At 42.9% G+C, this 25,091-nt stretch overlaps 2 protein-coding genes across 2 annotated transcripts in view; one reads left to right on the forward strand and one right to left on the reverse strand.

The window, feature by feature from the left end:
• The window catches only part of LACC1 (laccase domain containing 1), a 22,166-nt gene extending 16,917 nt beyond the window's left edge, over positions 1-5,249 (reverse strand). Inside the window, exon 1 of the mRNA XM_019525425.1 lies at positions 4,744-5,249. The gene's annotated coding sequence lies outside the window, so the exon portion shown is untranslated. The remainder of the gene's footprint in view (positions 1-4,743) is intronic.
• Positions 5,250-7,159: 1,910 nt separating this feature from the next.
• CCDC122 (coiled-coil domain containing 122) lies at positions 7,160-19,080 on the forward strand. The gene is made up of 5 exons (XM_019525529.1): positions 7,160-7,473; positions 7,950-8,065; positions 11,781-12,179; positions 17,015-17,131; positions 18,416-19,080. Exons 2-5 carry the CDS (start codon positions 7,952-7,954, stop codon positions 18,566-18,568), a joined length of 783 nt encoding a protein of 260 aa, XP_019381074.1. The 5' UTR covers positions 7,160-7,473; positions 7,950-7,951; the 3' UTR covers positions 18,569-19,080.
• The last annotated feature ends 6,011 nt before the right edge of the window (positions 19,081-25,091 follow it).

Here is a 25,091-nt window from a genome sequence, read left to right on the forward strand (position 1 = left end):
CTGCCTCGGTCCCCTCAGTGCGAGGGAACCTTATTGCTCCAGCTGCTGCCCGTCATCTGGGCGTTCCCCGTTCTTGCCAGCTCTATCTGTTGCCAGCACGGAGAGCCTCTGCCTCCTCACTTTTGTTTCCTTCCCCACCCCCACCTCCCACCCCTTCATATCTTTGGTAGGTTTTCCACTACTCCATCTGCCAGCCCTTTGCAGACAGGTTTGGAACAGCTGGGTTCTCCTAGCTCTCAGGTAAAGCCCAAAGCATTTTCTCCTGAATCAGTGGCCGTTCAGATTTAATGGTTAACTCCCTCTCTAGTCCAAGGGATGCAACACAGTCCTTGTAAATAGTGGATTTCATAGCTGCACAGCAGTGTTCCAGCATATAATAGTTTCTCGTAATACCAACTCTCTCTCTTTAATTCATAAATCATACAGACACATTCACAGAAAACCTAGAACTGGATGGGACCTTCAGGGTCATTGAGGCCAGACCCCTACTATAATGGCATCTCCATCATATAATCCCAGATTCTCCAAATCTGCATGTGCTCTTCGGTTATCCTTCTTCCTGCTATAGAGAAGGCCTCCTGCTCTCTGTTCTGGCACTAAGATGATCAGCTATCCCATACAAGCAGAAGGACAGCTTCTACAACAAACCTGAGGCTTACCTGCACAAGGCAGTACAGTGCAACTGGGTATGTTTACACATGCATTTACACTGGCTTAAATTTATGGTGCAGTAGTGGGAACAGGCCAGCATCTACATGTGCAGTCATTAAAGTACATTAACGTTGTCTGTTGATTGACTTGGAACTGAAGTGTCTCAAGTCAGTTCACACACACTGTCAATGGCAAGGCATCTACATGTGCATTACTGTGCAGTAACTAATTGGAAGTAAATTTAATACCTGCATGATGCAGGTATCAAAACTTATGTTCAAGCCTGTGCAAGTTGCCATATTTACTACATAGTACAGGGTGCACGTGTAGACATGCACCCCTACGGCACAGTAATTTCAGTTACTGTGCACTAAATGCACACATACAGACGTGCCCACTGGCAACTGTCTTCTGCTGTGGACAGTGGAACCTAAGAGACTCCAAAACCAAGACGAGTCCAGCTGATTACATGTTTTCACATTCCATTTACTCAGCATGGGGTTACAAAGAAACATACAGCACTCATATAAAAAGCTGTGGTGGCTGTTTACTGAAAATAAAAAAGTAATGACAACTGTTTTTTTCTTCCTCTTTTTGCATGTAACACACAAAGGACTTAATCTGCCTCAATGCAAATGAATCTACTGACCCACTTAAAATATATAAAGAACTGTCCATCAAAACCTGATTGCAGATCGCTATGTCTGTCAAGGAATTAATGACTTTCAGTCTCCCTCAGAGTACTATTTACATATAATGGAAAATGCCAAGTAGGAAAATTTTCTTGTTTGGTAAGCAGTGTGATGTAGACCATAGACACAGGCCCAAAGGCTTTAACTAGAGAGCTCAAGAGGTTAGGCTGCCTCATCTCTTTATTTCCCATGGAGTTGGCGGGCATTAATCAGAAGTTCAGCCTAACAAGAGAAAAAGAATGTGTGCTGCGGGAGAGATGATTACTTGCACAGTTACGATGTGCATACATGGAAAGAAATCCACTGGGGAAATGGCTAGGAGGTGCACACAAGAATAACTGGCCAATTCACTACTGCATCTTTCCAGTTTTGCATCACATCTCTCCATGGACAAAATGCTGTTGACTGTAAACAAAATGTATTTGCAAAGTAGAATGCTATTAAGTTTTATGACCTCTATCCCAGCTATTAAAAAGGCTATGACTGAAAATACGGTATATGCCAAGCAAACCCATGTGTTGGCTTACGTAAGTCCACCGTGCTTACTGGTTTCAAATATATCTTCGCTTCATACTCGTATCCATTTTACATTTTAGTTTGATAGACATCATCTTTGTTTACCAGATATGGGGGGCTTGTGTGTGTCAAGCTGTTGCATTAGGATGGTAACTTGAAATGTATCCTCAGCCAAAACGTGATGGTCTTCTTTGCAGTCAGAGGCCAGGTCCCAATGTCTGAAGTGACTGCCAGTTTTCTGTAGCTAGCGTAGAGTCCTAGTTCCTGGTACAGGGCCTACATTGCCATATTTCTAAACCATGATTCCCCATATAGGATGATTATGCTTCTAGGGCTAGGTACAGACATTCAAAAAGCCAGAGCCTAAATTGATTCAATCTTTGCAGGTGACCTAACCTGCCTAGATTGAACCAATTAAGGGACTAGACATTCCCACCAGACAGAAAATGCAAGTACCTGCCTATAGTCACTCAGGCCAGGAGCTGAGGGGGCTCTAGAGTGCACTGTCAGCTGCAGGGAAGTGGTGCTGGGGGGGCAGTGTTAATTCCCCGCTCTGTTTCACCAACATGAACCTGAGCCAGGGTCCACCTGGTGCTCCCCCCTTGCTGCCACAGCTGCAGGGGTGGGGGTGAGGCCTGGCACCAGCCGGCTTGGCCCCCTGAGGCAGAGGGGGCGGGGGGGGCGTTTATTTCTCATGCTACTCTCAGGGAACCACTGAGGCTGCTATCACCGATCTCTCCCTATGCCGGGTGAGCAGCAAAATAAGCCCCCTCCGCCTTCCTGTTGCCAGACACTGAAGGGAGGGGGAAATACCTCCCCCTCCATGCCCCATTGCCTAGAGGGGCCATATTGGCTGCTCTCTGACCGTGCCCCTGAATTGGCAGGGGGGCAGGGACCGTGATGGGGGCAGCACCCCCTCTCATGGTGTCCTAGAGTACAAGCCTCTTCCCAGAAGGGGGGCTGTGCTGTGGGGGTGAGCAGAGCTGCCACAGACTGCACAGGGTAAGCAGCAGCACTGGGGCCCAGAGGGGTCACCACAGTCCCCCAGGCCTCTGCTAGCACTGCCACTACTTGCCCCACGCAGTCTGCGGCAGCTCTGACCGCCCCATCCCTACCTGCAGCACAGCCCCCTGCCAGGAAGAGGCTTGCACTCTGGGACACCATGAGAGGGGGTGCTGCCCCTGTCACAGTCCCTGTCCCCTCACCACTCCAGCAGCAGGGGTGGGGGTGCAGCCAGAGGCCAGCTGACATGGCCTCATCAGGCACCAGGGCACGAAGGTGGGTTATTTCACCTGCAGTGCTTGGCAAAGTGGGCAGTGAGGGAACTTATCCTAGTGCTCACCCCATGCAAGGAGCAAAATCGGGAATGGCTGGGGTTGGCAGACCCCACCGCGGTCCCCTGGGGCGGAGGGTGCAGAATGACTGATCCCTCCCTACCCCCTCTGCCTCAGGGAGCCCATGCCAGGTGGTGCCTGGCCATGCCCCTGCCACTGTGGCAGCAAAGGGGGAGCTGGGTCTGTGCTAGTAGGACAGTGAGGGGGAAATTAAACTCCCTCCCTGGCCAGTTCACTTGAGGCTACTGCTGGGGTTGGCCATGCCCCCACCACTGGAGCAGCGAGCAGAGAAATGCTGGCAAAGCCGTGTTGGTGGAACAAGGGAGGGACTGGGGGAATAAACCTCTTTCCTGCCCCCTTTGCCTTATGGGGCCTGGCATCTGGTCACGTCCCTGCCCCCCCCTGCTCCAGCTAGGGAACAGAGGGGCAGGGCCAGTCCTGCTCCACTGAAGTAAAGAGCACAGCCCTGCCCAGGGCTGCAGAGCATGCTGGGGGACTGGTTTAACTTAAACCAGGAAGGGGGTGGGACAGATGTTCCCTAAACCAGCTTGAGCTCAGTCAGTTAAAAGTCTGATACTACATTCAACCAGGTTGATTTCAAACTGGTTTTAGCAATTTTGAAACTAGCTCATGTGCGCTGAACTTCTGTTCTGTTACAGGTTTAAACCAGTTTCCACTTACTTAAAGCTACTTTGTGTGCAACTTCTGTCCCTATTTCAAGTATGACAGAAAAAAAGTGTGCAGACTGTAAAGCAAAGTTTCTGATTAGAGGTTCATGGATCCTATACACCTTTTTATTTAAATGTTTTAAGAGATTAAAAGTCTTAGGTCTTTCCATACATAATATGTGAATCAGATTTAATGTAGCTGTGCTTGTTTTTAAGAAGAAAGCCATAATAGTTTAAGTATACAATTTTAACCCATTTAAATATTTTTTACTCACATGCACACACACCTCTACTCGCTTTGGGACAGAAGGCAAAAAAGTAAAGTGGGGATATGGAAGAAAGTTTTAAAGAGGAAAACTACCTAGAAAAAAAAAAGAGCCAAACTAGAACAGAAACATTTTTCAGAAGAAAGGTTCCTAAAATCTGAAAGCGTTTTAAAACTAAATTATTAAAAGGATAAGTTATTCCCTTTTCCCCACATTGATTTTCTTTGCATCTTATCACTCAGCCTCATTTTCTTTTTTAAACTAAGGCAGTACTCACAGTTTTTGTTTTGTTTTTCAAGAGATAGGTTTTTTAAAGAAATAAAAAAGGACAAGGATTATTTAATGTGTTATGCTAGATAAATAAGGACATACACAAACAGCAGAAAAAAGATACAAAGAGTTTAGTATTTTAAACAAACACGGAAGAGGAAACTCTTATGAGTAAAGCACTACATGCCAGCCAGGGCAAACACAAAGAAATTCATTGCTAATCTTAATGTACGAAACAGAAAGACCCAAAAGTTAGTATTTAGCACTTAAAACAGGAAGCAGATCTGAAATTGCAAAAATAAACATTAACGAGGAGTGAAGAACGGCAAGCATTTACTTACATAAGTATCCAGTGCTCCAGAAGGGGATCCTATAAAAGAAATAACTATTAGCAATCTTATTATATGGCCTCATCCTAATTACCAATCCAAGCAGCTGATTTCTGCAAGCTGGAAATTCCCTTCCCAGGTCAGTTGTGAACGGGGAGAGCCTGCCTCGCTCCCCAGGCCCCTGGGCGGCAGCTCTCACTGCCTGGAGGAAATCCTGAGAGGCGTTTGCACAAGATTAAAGCCTAGGGTCACGATGAGGCCGGAAACACCCGTGGGCTCGCTTAAATCAGCACCCAGCTCTTATGCGTGTGCTGCTCTGAGACTCGCTCAGGTGCACGCAGCTTCAGACGTGCCTGCGATAAGGCAAGACATGCAGGGGGGGAGCTAAGACAGGGGGGCAGGAGCCCTCTCTGCCCCAGAGCCCGAGACGAAGGAAGTGAAGTCGGGTTACCCAGGCGGAGGTGCAGGCAGCTCATCTCCAGAGCTGAAAGGGACCCGCCATCCCCAGCGGAGCTGCAATCGCCCTGAAAAGGCGGCACTGCCACCAGGAAGTGCCTCACCCCCGCGCAGGGGGAGGGGGAGACTGATCTTTCCTGCAGCGCCCTGAGAAAGTTGCATTTCCCCCGCTCCGCTCCTCGGAGCTGTTGTTCCCAGGCCAGGGGGTGGCTTGGTCTTGAGCTCCGGCCATGCAGAAGCCTGCAAATGTGAACTCGGCCTGCCCGCGGGGTGCACCTGAAACTGTAAATAAAACCAAGCCCAGCGAGCGGGGCCTGGACGGGGGCTAGACTAGCCCGCAGCTCCGGCTTTCATTTGCAAACGGCGCGTGCGCCGTTCCTCTGTTGCACGCTTTTATCTTTGGGTGTCAGTTTGGCCACAGCCCCTGAAGCAGGCGCTTCGCTCAGCCGTCGGGGAGGTTTCGTGCTCCCCAGCCTCTCCCTCTTTGCAGATGCTCTCTAGGCTGCTGCTGTGTGAGGGGGAGTCCTGGGGGTCCCCTGTGTTGCTGCACCTGGTGCATAGGGCTTGGCAGCTCCGCTGTGCGTGAGGTGCCCGCTCCTCCCCCCCCCTCCTTGACTTCCCGGCTGATTTGTGTTTGTCTTTGGGTGCTACCAAACTAGGCCTGGTACCTACTCTCCTCCACCTGGGCTGGCCTGGCCATCACAGAGGACAGGCTGGTTGTCCTCTATGGATACAAAACCCAGTGCCTTTACGGCCTCCCTTTTTGTCTTCTTACAGACCTGTCTGACCACTGGCTCCTGCCAAGTGCTGTAGGGTTTGGTGAGGTTTTTTAGGCCCGTGGTATTAGCCCTACAGGCCAAAATGCCTCATGAATCCAGTCCCAAAGAACCAGGAGTTTGAGCGTGAAATTGTGAGGCTTTTTCAATTAGAAAATGGTTGGGTATTTGACTTCTGATTTCTGAGCCCTTGGGTGTCACATTTTTCAGCTGTGAAATCTTCTTTTTTTTAAATTTATATATTATAACCAGACCCCAGAAGCTTGGGTTCGAGGAGTGCACCAAATACTGGGAAAATCATGAGTGGCCTTAATACTGAACTCCCATAGCAGGACTTTCTAGATGTGCTGTTGTTTGGGTTGCCACAAATACCACATTTCGAGACATCACAGCTGTTAGTGGTATTGATCAGAAGTAAAGGTCTAACGTCCATCCAAGAATTCAAGACTTCTTAGAGTCACACTGTTTGTGTTCATCTAAAAAAGAAGCATAATTATTTTCCTTACTTTAATCTTAACAGTAAATTAATATTTAAATACTACAGTTAATATTTTAATGCTGCAGTTAATATTTTCCTGATTTAAAATGCAATTGAAATGTATTCAACTCAGGCAAAGATTTTTGTGGGTGGTATCTTTTTTATATTCAGCTCAGTAAAAGTTATCACCCACAAAAATCCTTGCCTCTTGCAGCTTCTCTGAGACATCATGGCTACAATATCACTCCAACACTATCAGTGTATGATAACTATTTTCCACCTGCACTGGAGAGTATATGAAAAATCTCTTTATTTTCTTCTTGTGGACATGAATGCTGCAAATCAAAGTATGCCACTGTGGCTTTTCTAATTGAAATATGTTCTTCTACAACGTGTTTCCATCTAGCCAAACCTGTAGAGAAAAAAAAGCAAATGATCACATTCTCTGTTCGACATAAATCCAGCTCATAGCTCAACTGTGTGTTGGCTACCACATTTTGATCTTGAACATATATTTCACGTGTAGTACCATGGCAAGAAATTTTGGTGCCTGGGGCAAAGCCTACAGCAGCAGCCTGCCCTCGCCCCGCACACAGATCCGGGGGGCATATGCCCCCACATGCTTGCCAGCATGTGCACACAGTGGTGGAAGCCTCCCCCCCACCATCCCTGCGCTCCCCAAAACAAGCCGCTTGCGGCTCCATCCCGCACCCCACACTGGCTGGGCAGCTTCTGTTAGTGCCCCTTCGCTTCAGCGCCTGGGGTGGTCGCCCCACTCACCCCCTCTCTTGTTATGGCACTGTTTTCCACACACATTTCCTGAATATTTAACCAGTATCACTTGATTTCCTAGACTTAATAAACTTTTACTTAAAATTATATAAATGTAGCAGTGATAAATTTTATATAAGTTTTTTGATTGCTGTTGATCAATTTACCAAACACATTGTGTGCGCTACCATTGTTTCAATCCTATGTCTTTCCAGTTTTTCCTGTTCTAAGCTGTTCATTTAAGAGACATCAAGTACATCAATGAGGTAACAGAGTTTAGTGATTAACTTGCCTCAGCTCAGATACGTGTTGCTATTGTAGCTGTAGTGTTTAAGTTATCCAGCCAAAAACAAAGAGAAGAAGGCTTCAACACATGCTTCTGCCACATGGAACTATGCCTGGTTTATAGCAATGGGATCTGCTCAATAGAATAGTAGTAGGAATATTTATAGTATGAAACAAAGGAATGATTTATAATTTATAAAAGAGACTCCGAAGAGGAGATTTTTGCAGTCATTGTTATCATTTCCTTTGAGTTTCTAGCCATTCCTAAATTTTCTTTGGTGAACAAATATGGCCCAGGAGTAATAACTGATTAATCTGAGCTCACATGGGAAGAATAAGTCAGAAAGTATTGTTCTTTTAAAGAGTCATTTAACATAGCACTGAACTCAACTATGTGAAAACAGTATACATACAGCATTTTTATTTTATGTTTTTTTACTGCTGTCTTTTTCTCTAGAAATGGCTAAGCAAAATTCACCATCATTCGGTGAAGTGGTAAAAGAAGTAGCAGAGCAGCAACATACACAAGCATCAGAGATAGAAAAGAGCAAAACAGTCCTTGCCCAGTTGCAGGTAATTAGATCTTATATAGATCTTATTCGTATTTCATACTAAGCAAGAAAGTAGTGTTGTGAGTAAAAGAGAGATGACATTTCTAGGCTTTGCCATTTTCAATTGCCCTCTAAGGCTTAAGCATTGCCAGGACTTCACATGTTTATATCATTATACATATGGTTGTTCAAGAGCTAAGACTGGTTAGAGTTCATTTTTAGCGGATGGCTTAATTCCTTATTTTGTGAAAATCCTGTTGAAATGGCAAAAACGAAAACATAACATAGAAATATAGACATCCTGAATTTTTAGAATGCTTTGTAAAAATGTATGGATAAAGAAAGAATAAGACTTTAAAATCACTCCTTTTGGCAGTTTTCCACTAAATTGTTTCAGTTCTCCTTGTACTCTTTCTGCAAGGTTTTTTTAAAATCATCCTGTACTTATGGCTTTTGGGTATATAACATATTTCTTGTTTCTACCTTAACTGCCACTAAATGCAGCTTTTATTTGTTAATATTTCGCAGCAGAGCTCCAGATGTATCTAGTTATAGCTAAATTTGTATAATTGTTTCTGTTCTAACTGCTTACAGACACTTCTGAAACTTTCACCTTTTGGACTGATATATTCAGCCTTGACTTCTACCTAAAACTGATTTTTTTTAAGTTTCACGTTAAAAAAAAATCAGCCATGTTTAATATGGTCAGAATTGCAAAGAAAAATTATTATAGGAATAATTCCTATAATAATTTTAATAGTTCTATATTTGTAACAGCTGAGGTTTGAAATTCTGCATGAAGTTAATTTCTCTGAAGGGGGAGCAGTGCACACTCTTCTTCCTGATTTGATTTATCTGAGTTTCATTCATCAGAAAGTTACGTATCAAGTATGTGCTGTAGATTTTTTTTTTGCTGAGTTCACGTGATATGTACCTGAGGAAGGATTCTTTTTGATCATTTATGCACAAGTATGTTGGTTTTATAGTCAACTACCTAAATCAATAAGGAGAACTGGGACTGGGGAAAGGGCTCGCTCATCATTCTGAGGGCCACTGGGTACCTTAAAAATCTGAAGTGCACTGTAATAGTACAGCAGCATCTTCCTTCCTTCTGGAGCCTTTAAGATGCCCAAGAGGCATCGTACTTTGACCTTCCTCCTTTAGAACCTCTCTTTCCTGCCAGGGTAACACAACAGTACAGTCTAACATAGATGCTCCAAATAGAGCATAAAATTTGCACAGATTTGCAGTTTTTTAACACTTCTAGAGCAGGGGTGGGCAAAATATGGCCTTCAGGTTGGATCCAAGCCACCAAGGGATTCTAGACAGCGCAGCTGGGGAGACGCATTCAGAATGGGATGGCTGGGGCCAGGGCCAGGATTGCAGGGTAGTGACAGCACAGGGCCAGGGCCCTGGGCAGAGTCACCGTCTACTGTCCTCATGTCCCTGCTTGTGGAACCAGTGCCCATCACACGGACATGTGGGGAGCGGATAGCAGCTCTGCCCCAGCCCCCTGCTGTTAGTGCCCTGCAATCCCAGCCTCAGCCCCAGCCCCACCACTCTGGGCCACTGCTCCCCAGCTTGCCATGGCCCCATCCCGTTCCATTTACGCAGCCCACTGAGTCCTGCCGTAGTGGTCCTGCCATGGAGAACCTGCCTGCTCTGTCTAGGGTCCCTGGGGGTGGGTTTGGGGTGGGCAGGCCCAGGGCTAGATAGGATAAATGCCCCCACCACCCACAACAGCTCACCAGATCTCTTTAAGTGTCCCTCCAGCAAAGAGAATTGCCCACTCCTGCTCTAGAGCTTCAAAATCCTGGACAGTTAGGCTAATTTATTTGCTTTCTCACACTACCTTCCCTTTCTTTCTTTATAAAAATCCTTGGAAATTCCCTACAAAAATCAGAGTTAGAAGAATGTTATGGTTAAATCATTTGGTACTCAAAGCTCATGAAACACGAAAGGCAAGATAGCTTTTGCCTTTTTAAGGTTGTCCCCTTATCTAGATGCAAAACAATAACTTCTTCAAATTTAGATCATTGCCATTCAGATTTTTTGCTTGCCTGCCCAGGATGGCTAGTGGATAAGGGCTAGCTGACACAAACGATCCTAAAAAGCCTCTCTTACAATCTAAGCATTTAAGGCAATAGCAAAACATTCACTGGATGCACAATTCTTCCCTGGTTGAAAGGTTGAGAACTGGAACAAACCATATGCAACTGATGTAGCCACATTGCTTAAGGAATTAGTATGGTGTGAGACACTCAGCTATCACAGTCATGAGAAAAGGATAAGTCTGGATCAGGGCTCTCTAACTGGTGGCCTGCAGGCTGCATGTGTCCTGTGTGGGGGTTAAGTTGCAACCACCTAGCTACTGGCCTGGGCACTGCTCTCCCTGTCACTTTCCAGCTGCTGCCCTGGGGTCTCCAGGCTCCCCTTGCCTCCTCCTCTCCTCCCTGGCCCCAGAGGAGAAGCTTCACATGGTGTAGTGGAGGGGGCATGCTATCTGGCATGTAGCCTGGAGGCCATGCAGTCCATGTGCTGTCTGGCCTCAGGGGCATATGTTTCCCGGGCACCCAACAGTTAGATGGACCTGGCTGAGATCATGGCAGCAGAGAGATCAGTCTTACTACAGGGGTTCCTGTTTTTTTCTGATTTAAAAAAATCCCCACTGTTCAGTTAAAAAAAAAAGTAACCCCAAATCTATATTTTTTCATGATTAAAATGAAAGACCACTGTCTCTCTCTATGTATGTATGTATACGAGTGTGTGTAACACACACAGATAAAGATGGTGGTGTGTGTGTGTGTGTGTATATATATATATATGTATACCACCATATATAAAGTGGTGTTTAATTTAATGTATGGAAAGATGTGGATTTGGGGTCACACTTCTTTAACTGAAAATTGGGGATTTTTTTTAAAATCAGAGAAAACCAGGATCCCTGCTTATTATTACCAAAGCTAGTCCCACCAATTGGTTCCTGTACCACACACAGCAACCCTGGAAATGAGATGTCTTGGGAGCACCCCTGGCACTGCATTCAGGATTTGGGTTTCTGGCATTCCCAGGAGTGGAGGCTGGGGTGTTTCTGGGCATCTTACTGTTTCATTTTTGGGTCTGAATTGCAGGGAACATGGCTGGGATAAGACAGTAATCTGCTGTGGTGTGGATATTCCCTATATGACCCTGACAGAACAGAATGGAGTTAGCTACCCAGTCTTAACTCAGCTACATTCTTGTTATAGTGTAGGCTGACACACCTTTAGTTCAATTTTAACAGCTGTACTTGAACTATGGTTGTTTTCCCAGGTCAGATGCAGGTAAGTATTTAGGTTTAGTCTGACACAAAATAAACCAGTTTTCCTTGTTAGGCAAATCATTAGGGAGCTTGACAAGGATGAGCGTGACACATCCCACTACACACCAGGTGAATATGAGGAAGCTGAACTCATTTGAAAGACAGTACATTTTATGCCTACTCACCTTTAAGGTCAAATGAATGAAGCCTAGGACACTGCTCATGTGTTATGTCTCTTAGGTGATGATTTTAGAAAATGGAACAACAATGCTCTTCCATTCTAAAGATTATTTTTAAGGCTTATAGATGGTTTATTTTGTGTTCCACAAATACATGCCCCACCCAATTAAATGTAGGCCATATTGTTTAAATAGCTCCCTGTGATTGTCTCAAACATCGCTTTCAACTGAAAGTTGAGTATTGCAATGTTTTACAGTTTGAGCTTCAGGACCTTGAAAGACAAAGGGACGCTATTTTATTAGACACAAAAGCAACAGAAAGGCAAATTTATCAGCAAGATGATGCTATAGAAATGACAGAATGTAACTGTAAAAGTCTGGAGGCCCAAGTCAGATCCCTGTATGCTGAAAACGTAAAGCTTAAACTTGACACAGAAACAGCTGAAGAAGAATTTGAGGCAATGCTTGCAAATAACAAAGCATATCGTGAGAAAATATTGGTCCATAAAGCACTGTTTTGGGAGATTGAAAGCAAAATGCCAGTTATGACTGAGCTTGCTAAAAAACAGTCCATAGTTAAAGAGCTGAAGACAAAGAAGGAACAATTAATGCATCATCTCCAGAATCCTAAAGGACATGTTATAAAACAAGTGCAGGTATGACATGGCTTTTTGGATTAATTTCCAATTGTGTACTTTTTTTTACATTATTAAATAATAAACAGGTCAACTTCCTCACAATGTTTATCTCTGTGGTATACTTCTTCATCCAAATGAGATTAATTGAAGCAATATAATGATCTTCATCCATAACAAAAATTGTGCCATATGTTGTTCTTGATACTCTTGTTCAGTTGCTAGTACCTACATTATTGCTTAGTGTAAAGATATTAACATGGTTGTAACAAAACCATGCTACTAGCTAAAACCTACCAGTTACTTTTAGTGCTATTTGTGAAATCCTGCTGGGTCTTATATAAACCTATATAAGCACTTTGCCAACCCCTCAGTGTAGATCCTTGTAAATGATATTTCAGCTAACAGCACAGTACTGGTTTAACTGTCTTGGTTGGTAATGAGTTGTAGTTGAGCTGTTTGCCAAGAGAAGTTTGTGTTAATGAGAAAAGAGAAAGAACAGAAAGAAAGGAGAAGGAAAAAAATACCTGTTTTATCATCTTTGTTTTCTGCATTTATAGCACTTCTGTGTTTGTATATGACTTTAACCTAAATGCTTTTGAAGGGAAACTTCCAGGGGAAAATTTAGTAACTGCATATGAGAAATAATCTTAGGATCACAGGGTCCACATAACCTGCGCTGGTGTCAAGCAGGAATAACTCTAGTGAAAAAAATGGAATCATACCACTCAAAGAGCAATGTTAAGTATAATTGAGATTCGAATCAAATCTGTTGCTTTTAGACTGAAAGGCTTAATTTAACATAAACTATGTTTTGCAGCAATGTTAATGAACAATGACAGCTTTAAGGAAATCTGTGAGAATTAGTCACTTGTGTTAGTCTGAAGTCAGGCAGAAGAGAGAGCAGGGTGGCATCTTTAGAGACGACACACAACATTTACTGTAGAGTAGATTAGTTAGCTCCACATCTTGCTTCTATACACACAGGCCCTATTAGGCTGGGGTGAACTAATTAACTCTGCAGCAGGGTAGTAGTACTTGTAAATACAAGTACTACCCTACTGCACAGTTTTTTACTCTGCAGCAGTGCATGTGTAGAAGTTGGAATGGATGGCTGAGGCATGAGGTTCAGAAGGGTCAACCAGCCACTCCGCAGCACATTGCTGGGAGGAGCACCCCCAGGCTGGCAGGCTGACCCTCCAGGCCCTCTGCCAGTTGGAGCTGCTCCGACTCAGCTCAATGTGCTGTGGTCCCAGGCGCATATGTAGATGTGGTACCTGGGTGCAATTCCAGCGCATTAAATTAGAATTTATTGCGCCACCTTCAAAAGCACATGTAGATGCACCCTGTGAGGGAACTCCCAGGTCAGCAGCCCAGCTGTGTTGGTGGTGAGACTGAGCTCTCTCTGAAGCTGGCCATGGCATGGAGCTATCCTATTATGTCTCTATCAGAGACTTAACTCATACAACATGGAAAGGTTATTTCCTGTTGATATTGTAGAGGGAGTTATAGTTGCTTATGACATTTATGCAGCTATTTGTGGAATTCAAACTCTTAATGTCTCTTCTAAATATAAATGACACTATGTTTTCATCTGGGAAACTTTTTTGTAACCTGTATGTTTTTCTATATATGTAATGCCAGAAGTATTTATTACTTGGGTGGCCAAGAGATCAGTTGCACTAAATTTTAGAATGTGGTTTATGTAAAACGCATCCATCTATATTTGCATCTGATCCTATACAAAGGAACATATGCTATCGTTTTACTGCCTATAAACTCTGTTCAGTGTTCTGCTTACTTTCTGTTGTATGTGGTTATAAAAATAGTATAAATCTGTTATGGCTGTTCTGTAGTATAGGCTATGTGGAATGCATGGTTTACCTTGTTTAAATTTCCTTTTTCTTAGCAGAGGATGAACTGTATCACTAGATAGGCTTTTTCTTAAAGCCATTTAGTTATGTAGGAGATATTTTTGTATGAATAATATCATAGACAATTACAATAGGTGAGAATTTATTTAGAACATACAACTCTGTATATATAGCTGAATAACACATACACATAAATCCATTATGATTAGTTTTCCATGTAAGAGGAGAGTATCTCTCACGTCTAATTAGTTTTCTTGTCATTAGCTGCCGGTCTACTACTAGATACTGCACAGATCATCAGTAGTTCTGCCAGAATCATCAGCCACTCAAATGTGTTTCCAAAGTTAGTTCACAGTGACAATGTTGTCACCACCAGGGCCATGCTACTACCCAAAGCTTATATATCCTCAACAGCTGCTTGCATAACTAAATTCCAGGGTGGCACTTATAGCTGTTGATATCCGTTGGAGCTGCTTCATCCCCGTACTTTGGTCAGTGGATTGGTGCTGGCTGAAACCAGTCACTCAACATGAAGTCTCACAAGAGATATTGAGAAGAGAACTTTTTTAGGCTCTGATCATTACAATTGGTTGGTGCTTGTCACCAAGAGAAGCTCTATTTGGATGTTTGATGGGTTTTCAGGATGATGTGACTGGGTACATTTTCCATTTCCTATCTTTGATTCCAAGATCATAGCAATTATTGCAGAATCCCATTCACCATCCACTATCTTCTCCGTGCTTTATATGTAATCATGGTAAAACTGAATTGAACTGCTTGAAGCAATGTAGATTCTGATGATAACAATGTTAAGTTCATCTTTCCTGTCTGTGTACGTAGCCTGGGAAATATCTGCTCCCTCTGCTTTTTGGTTTCTATTTGTTTTATCCAACTTTCTCAGTGGTACATAACTGCAAAGACAGACCATATTGTCTAAATTGTAAATGTGCAGTGAGCAGATCTAGATTCGCTGCTCTAACCCACTGTTGATCATGTTTGGATTAATACCTTCACTTCTATCACCAGTCATCTGATATGCAATCCTACCTCTAGCCTTGAGGCTCTGAAGCCAGTTGTCAGAATATTGAAAAACTGCAACACTGAGTTCTGCACCGAATAACTTTGCTTTCTTGCATAAGATTGTGTTTGTAATCACAATGGGCACCTATACACATGACAGACCTGTGCTCCAATGTATGCTAATTAGCACACATCAGAGCAGACTTGATTAATTGAGTCTGCTGAAGCATGCTAATTAGTGCACTCCAGCAGCCTCTGCGTCACATGTATTCTGTGTCCCAGCATTTCAAAATGGCAAACAGGCTTTAGTGAAAGTGCCCTCACTGCCATTTTGAAGCACAGGATACTGAATACATGTGACGCTGTGGGCACTTTAGTTAGAGCAGCTCTCGGAGAGCCACTCTAATTAAAGTGCCCCCCCCCTCCCCCGGAGCATGTGTATAGATGCCCATAGTCTATGACCTAGCATTCACCAAGTCACAAATGCAGTACTTTTAGATCATGGTGGGCATATCTACAAGTTCATTAATGTGCTTTTGCTACTGCGCATTAGGTTTAGTACCTCTAATATGAGATACTACATAAAAACACATTAGACTGTCCTGATGCGCAGTAGCAATAGCAAACACCTTTTTAGTGACACTTAACGCATGGTACATTAATTCTCCTGCACGTTAGCATATTAGCATTGTTTTTGCTGTGAAGCCTTAATGTGCAGTAGAATAGGCTACTGTGAATTAAAGTGCATGTGTACATGGGTGACTGGTGCCACCTTAGTCAGCAACTGGGGGGGTCCCCCCGCGGCCAATCTGGGGGTCCCCCTGTGGCCAAAGTGGCTGTAGCACTCCTGGAAGTGACCGCAGTGCTCTCAGTCTCCAGCACTCCCGCCTACCCATTACCTAAGCAGGGAGTGTGGTCTGTCAGAGGGTGCACCAGGACTCTCAGGGGGTGCACGTCCACCCCCAATGTATCGCCACTGAACATGTAGATGCGCCCAGTTTTTCACTGTCCACAGAAGTTACAGGCTTTTTATAATCTGGCACTTTTACTTATTTGTGATGACTAATTTTGTAGTGGAAGTGAGGGGTGAACTAGTTTGTTTATTGTGTTGTCACAGAATTATTTGTATGAAAAACATAGATTTCTCCCCTTTGTTTACTATTTAAGCAAAATCTCTTTTCTCACATGTTGAGATGGCTACGTCTAGTATGTCTGGTTTACAGCTATACAAGTGCCAGTGTGATTCTTCTCACTTGGCCATCAGGCCTTGTGGATTTGGGTGTGGTGAATGTAGGTCATTATGATTGATTGAGCATACACTTACTGTGAATGGCCATGGAGCCACAAGGTGAATTATAAGTTGTGCCATCACTGTATGTGTTGAAAATGCAGGTTGCTACAGTAGACAATTAGCCCAATATGCTTTTGTGGCCAACTGCAGGTGGTTTAGTGAGTTATCAACGGACAATTACACAGGCAGTATGATGGACAGCTACTGTGCTGAAGATGCACTCCAACTTCTGTAGCTTTTTGAGGAAATTAACCCATAAGGAAATATGTTCCCAGGTCACTATTGACAAAAAGCAAGTTTGGTGAAAATATGAAGGGCAAGATAATGACTACAGGTTGTATCTACTCATGCACACATTTTTCAAATACTTAAAAAAATAAAAACAGCTGCATGTGTAGTAGTGTGGTAGGCAAATTCAAGGTGCTTCAGTGCTGCAGCTATTTCCATATTCCTGAGTAATGTTTTTCTGTCTGCTGTTTTTAAATACCCAGATATGTTCAGGTAGTCAGGAACAGTATTGAAGTCAACCCTTTAAAGTGCTGAATGTATTTCTTTAGCTAAAGTAACTCTTTATACAGAAATTGTTAAAAGATGACACCTATAACAAGGTAAACAATTGCACTGTAATTTTGTTTTACAAACAATTTTTTTATAACCATTTTTATCTGCAGGAAGAAATTACACACTTAAAAGAGAAAATTAGTGTAATGAAAGAGTCTATCAATGAAAAGACAAAACACCTTAAAGAAGAGAAAAAAATGCATGTTAAGCTTAGAAAAGAGATTGAGGTAAAGTCTTTTGAATAGAATATAATTACAGTCTAGTGAAAGAATGTTAGTACTGTACCTGAAGTTTTAAAATGTTTTGCAAAGAGGTTGCTAGCCCTACCTTACCAAATATATATAATAACTAGTCATAGCAGCAATACTGTCAGTGTTGCTAGAACCCTTGTAACCTTGAGAGCTGATATTTGAGAAAATTGATAATTTCCTCTCTTTGTTTTATGCTGGCAGCCCACCTTTCCTGTAAGAATTGGGTCATCTAACACTCATGTATTGTTTTTGTGCTGGAGTGACATTATTCCCCTCTAACAGAAACAAGGTGATTTGTAGGTACAGTAGGAAGCAGAAACCAGAAGGGCGCTGTTCTATCTATCCCTACTCACTGAAAGTATTTCTGTGTAGAGGACACCTTTGTACAGGTTCACATTCCTCAAGTTTCACCAACAAGAGAAGCAAAGATACACATTCACCAAAAGATTTTCTCAAAGATGGTGCTGATTATACATTTTAAATATTAATCAAATGTAGTCGTACGTAGCCAGTGCTGAGTCTGATTCTGACAGTTCACTAGAAAAGTTGTGATGGATAAGAATCAAAATGAAGTGGCCAATCACGGTGAGGGCAATCAACCTATCCCCTTTACAAGATGATGATGAAGAGCATGTAGAAGTGTCTGTTTGATTTCAGTGCATGTTAAAGGTGGGGCAGTGAAACTTAAATCCTGTGCACGTGGGGGTAAATGTATATTTTCAAATATACATTAAATGTATGCCAGTCATAATGTTTTAGAAAATAACAACAAGATTGATAATATATGCCATTAAAACAAGTTTTAATAATGCAGTATTAGTTGCATGCATGTGGTTTTTACCTTTAAATAAAACACCTTTGTTGTGTAACCCTCAAATAAACCTCAGTAGCAGCTATTCTCAACAAATGTGGCTGACGGCAGAAGTGCTACAGTGCTGTTATGTTTCAATATTGCCATTCTATGAAGAAGCTAAATGATTGTTTGTGTGGTGTAAATACTGAAGACTATAACAAGGTCATCTAAATTATTCCACCACTAACCTTGGTAACAGGCAAGTCCAGGTTTTTAGGAATGAAAAACAGTCTGAACCCTCTGCTCTTTGTATAGTTTATAATCTTTTTTGTACAAATCGATGTTTGCCACTGTAGTGCAGCCTTCCCTACAGCAGATTCCAGCCAACTACACTAGTCTCATTCTTTGTGTTTTGTATTGATTTTCCTGCTAACAGCTTTCAAATGATTTTTTCCCTGTTTTATTAGGTACAGAATAAAAGATGTGATGCTATTCTAAAACGTTTGCATTGTCAACTGAACAAACTCCAGTCAAATAAAAGACAGTGGCACTGGAACCTTCAACAGATGGAAAAAAGGGCAGCTGAACTAAGAAAACGTCTGGGAATACCAGAGTGCTAGTGCACAAAACAAATCACATTAATTTATAACATGGGTCATCCTTTATAAGTAACAGATGGTTGCTGGACATAATCCATTGAACCTTAGATCAAAGATAAGGTTTTGTTTTTTGTTTTTTTTTTCCTTTTCCAAGGTTTTCTCCTTCCTGTTGCATGCCCTAGAATACTTTGTATTCCATACTCACCCTTTAGTAACCTGGAACACTCTTCCTTTTTGTTCATGCCTAGGAAGGAGTTAATTGAAGTTTCCAGGCTGTCTCCAAAGCATCAACCAATTTTATTTAAATACTTGTGCACACCCAGTTAAGTTTGGGAACTTCCTTTTGGTTTGATTGGATTTTTTTAAAGATGAAAAAGGTCTGCACTGTATAACATCCAGAAGAATGTGTGCGCAGCATATAATTGCATTTATAGGGATAGAAAACCTCCTGATCTTTCATGCACAGGCCTAATAAGGGCAATATGCTAAGTAACTTTGGGATCTAACTTTGTAGCATGGTATTTTGCCCTGTGGAGAAAAATATTTATATGAGGTACAACAGTTTTCCTGTGTTTCAGGTACCAGGATTTCCTTGGCAGTAGCATGAGTGTGTGGGTAAGAAGGGGCATTTAAGAAGGGTTCTTATTATAAAAGGATCAGAGACAATTGCAGCTCTAGTGCCATGATACCATCTGTGCCTCTAAGAATGCAGCCCACCCCAAAATGAGCAGAGAGGATGCTCCAGGGATCTCTGGAACAGTTGCTCCAGAACTCTCAGGTGCATTGCTATGGAGGTGCATTGCTACATAGACTTGAGAGTTGTGGGTAAAAACCCACAGTCCAACTCCATGGGTGTGTCCAGACAAGCATGCATGAGCAGTGTCAAAAAACCCACACCTAAAAAAACCAGGGTGGTATATGTGGCAGCAGCATGCACTGCCTGAACTGGAACTTAGCTGACGGTCATGCTTCCTGCTGCAGGATTGCCACAGCTGTGGCCTCTGGAGGCCCCCAGGACCCCAGGTAAGGCTGCTGGGGTCAGCCCAGATACTGGCCCCAGCCTCCCCTACCCCACCTGGGGCAATGTGCTACATGCTAGAGCACCCATTTACAGGTGTTCCCTAGGGACAAGTAGCAGTGGCACATATTGTGCCGCTACTGTTTGTTCCTGGGGAAACACGTTCCCACTTGTGGGGACATGCCTTATATTAGCAGTGGCTGAAGTTCAGAGGGATGGATTAAATCTCGCCAATAAAGATCACTTTCTAGAGACCAGTTTTGTTTGAAGCATGCAGCTGTATGTTTTCAGCATTAAAGGGTGATACAAGAAATTTAAAAAGTAAAATTGTAATGCAAACTACTTCCATTTTTATGGAGCAGTTCCTATATTAGGCCTGATTATGTTCTTGTCCAGAGCAATGACGAAAAATCTTCCTGCATTCAGATGGACTAGGATAAGTCCTTATGTGTGCTATTGTTCTCTGTCACAGTGAAACAAGAGGGAAATCTCGTGGTTTTTTTTCCAGGCAAAAAAGGCATACCGTTTAAACTGTAATTTTTTTTAAAGTCATTTTAGTTTCAGACTCTATTTCCCTCTCAGCCAGAAGATTTGCATTATGTGACAATTCAAACCAAAGTTTGCTCAAGTCATTTTTTCTTTTCTATGTAGTGAGATATTTTTTGCAGAAGCAAACAGTTTTCTGTCTAGACTTCCTCAATTAACCTGCTGTGCTCAGGCTCAGTTTTAGGAGAGCATTGCACGTTACTTCTTGATCACAATACTGACAGGACTGTCATACGTTATTTGTAGCACTTCAAAGATAATAATGACCACCATAACCTTCCATTTAAGACTTCTTAGAAACTGAGTGAATACCAGAACTTTTCTTCTGCATTTTTATAGCGTTATGCACTCCACTCTTCAGGAATTTTATATTGTTAATTTTTGTACTTTATGTGAAAATTTATTCTGGAAAGAATCAGTAATATTTATATGTATTCCTTAAAGTATTCAAAGATGGGCTAGATGAGGTATATACTTAATTCCTTTACAGTCTTCTTTAGACATGCGTATGTGGATTTTTGTCAGTTTGATATATAATGTTGCATTTACAGGCTTTTCTTATTAAACTACTGAGAGGCATGTTTATTATTAGAAAGCAAAAAGGTAATGTACATTATTATAAATGTTCTTATTTTACTAATTCAATGTGAGCAAATTAATAAAAGATGTACTTTTTGAGTAGATGTTTTTCTTCATATGCAATGGTTTTGGACCAGCATAATGGCTTTTAAAGGGATGCTGTCAATTTGTTTAGCTCATAAAATGGGCTTGCCTTGCACAGAAGTAAATACACAGGCAGCAAAAACAAACAGAATCATGTGTTAAATACAGTAACCTAGAAATATAAGTTATAAACTATATCCTACTGGCAATTGTCTGAGAGGAGTTGCAGTTGCTGGTTAAAAATAAAGCTGATTTTAAAGGAAGCCAAAGAAACATTACTTAACATCAATATTTGCTCAGTCTTAACCACCTTTCTAGGCTAATGTAAGTAGGAGGTGAGCAGGACATGAGCCCCAGGCATTGACTATGAGGGGTGCGAGAATCACTCCCAGGAGCCTTTGCAGAGACTACCCTAGCAGGATACAGGGCCCAGGGCAAATCAGCTTGCACAGGGCTCAGATGCAAAGAAGCAGGCAGCAGTGGCAGGGAGGAGTGGCGAGTGGCCAGATGTGAAGCCAGCAGTGGTGGTGGTGTGGAGTCACCAGCACTAGGCGGGCCCTCTCCAACACTATCTACAGTGTTTGGTATACCCCCTCCCCTGTCCCAGGAATCAAATGAGCTCATTATGCCTCTGGAAGTAATTCACAGATTCATAACTTTTTAAGGCCATAAGGAAATTCCAGTGTATCTAGTCTATCCTAATATATAACATTGCAATAAAATCTCACCTAGTGATCCCTGTACTGAACTAAATAACTTACATTTGATTAAAGCATTTCATGTAGAAAAGCAATCAACCTTTATTTGAAGACTGTTAGAGATGGAGAATCGATCACTGCTCTAGAAGGTTTGTTCCAAGAGTTAATCACCCTTACCCTTACTGTATTTTTTTGTTGTTGCCTTGTTTCTTATTTGAATGTATCTGGGTCTAACTCTAGCTACTGCTTTTTGTTATATCAGAACCATTGCTTCTTTTTCGGCCAGTGGTGACGCGTAGGGGGTGCACAGGGGTGCATGTACACCCCTTGAGTGTGCCAGCGCACCCCCTGACAGGCAGGGGGGCAGGCAGAAGCGTCAGTGTCCCCCCCACAAGTGCTGGCTGGGGAGTGGGCGTGCCATTTTTGGGAGTGTCACAGCCGCTTCCCGGCTGGCCACAGGGGCACCCCCTGGTTGGTGAGAACGGCCATGGGGACACCCCCCCACCCCTAGTCGCTGCCTGGTCACTAGGGGGGGCACCAGTTGCCCATGTTTTCTGCTACATTAAAGTGCTCTTTTATACCCAATATTTTCTCTCCATGAAGGCACTTACATACATGGTAATCAAGCTACCTTGTTACTTTATTTTATATAAACTAACTATACTGAGCTTTTTAAATCGCTCTCGTAGTAAGACATTTTCTCCAGCCTTTATATCATTTTAAAGACTTTTCTGCACATACTCCACTTTTTCAACATCCTTTTACCTAGAACTATATGCAGTGTTCTGGGATTGGTCTCACTGGCTGTGTCCAGATGAGTGAGCACATGCCTGTTGCAGCAAAGCAGTTTGAGACACCGCAAGAGGCAAGCTGGGAATGAAAAAATGTCCCTCGCACTGCATGTTTGCAGCACGGACTTTAATTTTGATACTAGGAAATCCCAGTATATTTAAAAAAAAAAGATTGAAAAAAAGCCCTAGATGGAGCGTCTCTATGGCTGCCCCATGCCCCTGCTGCCCCAGCAGGCTGCCTCAGTGTGCTGGAGCAAATACAAGCGAGGCAAAGCTGCAGCAGCAGATCAACCCAGGCTCTGTCCCTGGTAATTAGGGATGTGGAGGCAGTGGGAGGGAGGACTGTGTGAGGGTAGGGAGAACTATGTGGGAGGAGTGGGTCCCCCACCTGCCCCCTGCATGGTGCACAGCCCCCGCCACCCCCCGCAGTAGTAGCACTAACAGTGGCTGATGGGGCACTCGTGGCCGCTCCTGGCAGAGACCCCCAGTGGCTGACCAGGGTACCAGCCCGGACCCACTGGCGTGTGCCCTTGAGCAGGACCAGGCTGCTTTTGCTGTCACCCACAGCTCCTGGCATCACACACCAGAGCTGCACACCCTCAGGCCAGGCGGGGCCCTTCCTCCATGGAGCCAGTCCAGCCTAAGAGCATGTAGCTCTTGCAAACAGTGCCAGGAGCTGCAGGTGACAGCAAGAGCAGCCTGGTGCTGTCTGGGGGTGCACGCCAGTGGGTGCAGGCTGGCACCCTTTGCCACATGTAGCTGCCAGGGGGCTCTGCCAGGAGTGGCCATGAGCGCCCTGCTGACTGCTGCTGCAGGGGGGCGGGCAGGGGACCCACCCACCTACATAGTCCCCGCCACCCCCACAGAGTGTCAGAGGCATACCTATCAGGGTCTCTGTCCTGGATGGCAGTAGTAGCATGTGTTGGACCAGCTGTGGCAGCTGCTGTTTTTGCATCCCCTTGTAGTGGGTACTAGGGGCTGGTGCCAGTTGCTCAGGCCTCCTTACAGTGCTTCTGTATGAAGAGGTGAACTCATTCATTTTCAGTACAACCTTCACAACTCATGTTTGGTAAACTGGCCATCTAACTCTTAGATTACTTTCAGTTTCATCGCTTCTTTTCAGAGTCCCTGCTTCCTAGGTACCATTCCCCCATTTTCTGGGGTTGGTCTGTATTCTTTGTTCCTAGATGTATAATGGCATTAGGAGGCATTAAAACAAACTATTTGAATGGGCCCAGGTTACCAAATAATCCAGACATTTGAGTACACTGCTCACATCACAAAAAGATTTGGTAGCCAAATAAGTAGTAATTCACCACTCCACTTGATGATTCTCAGGTAAGATAGTTCTTAATCCACTGTCTTTTATTGATATTGTATAGTAATAACTTTTTAATCTGAATATTGTGTAGAACCAAGACAAACATCTTACAAAAGTCTATTACATCTGCACAGTTACCTTTATCACATCATACAGGCTCTACGATTCTTTGTTATTGGGATTCTTCTTTATTGCTCCTAGCTAAATGCTGTAATTATAAGCTCTGATCTTGCAAACACTTGTGCACTTGCATAACTGTGCTATTTTGAGTAACCCCATTTATTTCATTTGATTTCTGCAAAGTGCTATCTTCCCATCAAAGCCATAGGAAAGAGCTCAGTCATTACACTGGCTGAAATTTGCATTCAACAGCAGTTTAGTGTGATCAGTACCTCAAAGGAGGTGCTTGGCATCTCACAGGATTAGATCCTTATTGCAGAGACCAGTAATTATCTTCTTATTAAGCAAGACTCTGATTTACACAATATTTTAAAATTTTCCCATATGTGGAAATTCATAGAACTGCATGATCAGAAGTTTAATATTCAAACCTCCCCTCCCCCAGCATATATAAGAAAACAAAAAGATATAACCTTTATCGATGAATCTAGTTAGTCAGGAAGTGGCATTGTCTGAAGCAAGTGAATATAAATTATTGTCTTCTTATGAACCTATCAACATTCAGTACATGCTCTGAGAAGAAAAGGTTTCCTAATATTTTAAAAAGTGTTTCCTGGTGCTCTCAGGAAATGCTGACAGGTCCCACTAAATGGATGAGTTATTTCCTAGTATAGTATTTAAGATAGTAGCAATTTGATGAACAAACATATACAGTAGGGAAATGGTTCATAACAAACCAAAAGAATCTAATGTATGCACTTGTACACTCTTACTTTCTATTCTCACATAAATTTTTCCCTGGTTTCATACCTTTAAAAGTTATTAATGCTACTTGCATGAGTTGTATATTATATATATTAATTTTTCACACAGTGTCCCTGAAGATCATCAGCATTAAAGGGTTGGGGGGGAAGGAGCAGAGCTACATTAGGGCCAATAACAACTAGCAAAGAAAAAATACTTGAAAAAACACTTCCGTTTAATTTTTCAAGGAAAAAAATGTGGCTTACACAGGGATTGCTTGTCTGCTTATAGTAGAATTCATTGTTTCCAGTCTCAAGGCCTTTTTGAGTATAGTTGATTGCAATGATCTGTTTCACTGATCCCATAACATACCCTGATTCAGCAAAGTACTTAAGCATGTGCAAAAAGATTAAAATCTAAGTAAAGTTACTCTGGCTAGATTAAGAAGTAAAAAATTTAGGATTAGCAGTTACCCTAGACTTTTTAGAGAGCTGTTTTTCTCCTGTTCACATCTTAACACACATGCCGTGCCCAGTGTGGACATTTGGTTTCTCAGGAACAAGTAGCTGCTGTGTGCGCCACTGCTACTCATCTTCAAGGAATACTCGTGTTATGCACGCTCTGGTACATGGCAGGTTACCCC

Source organism: Gavialis gangeticus, unplaced genomic scaffold (genome assembly GCF_001723915.1).
Source record: "Gavialis gangeticus isolate Ggan-Ray unplaced genomic scaffold, GavGan_comp1, whole genome shotgun sequence".
Lineage (NCBI taxonomy): Eukaryota > Metazoa > Chordata > Crocodylia > Gavialidae > Gavialis > Gavialis gangeticus.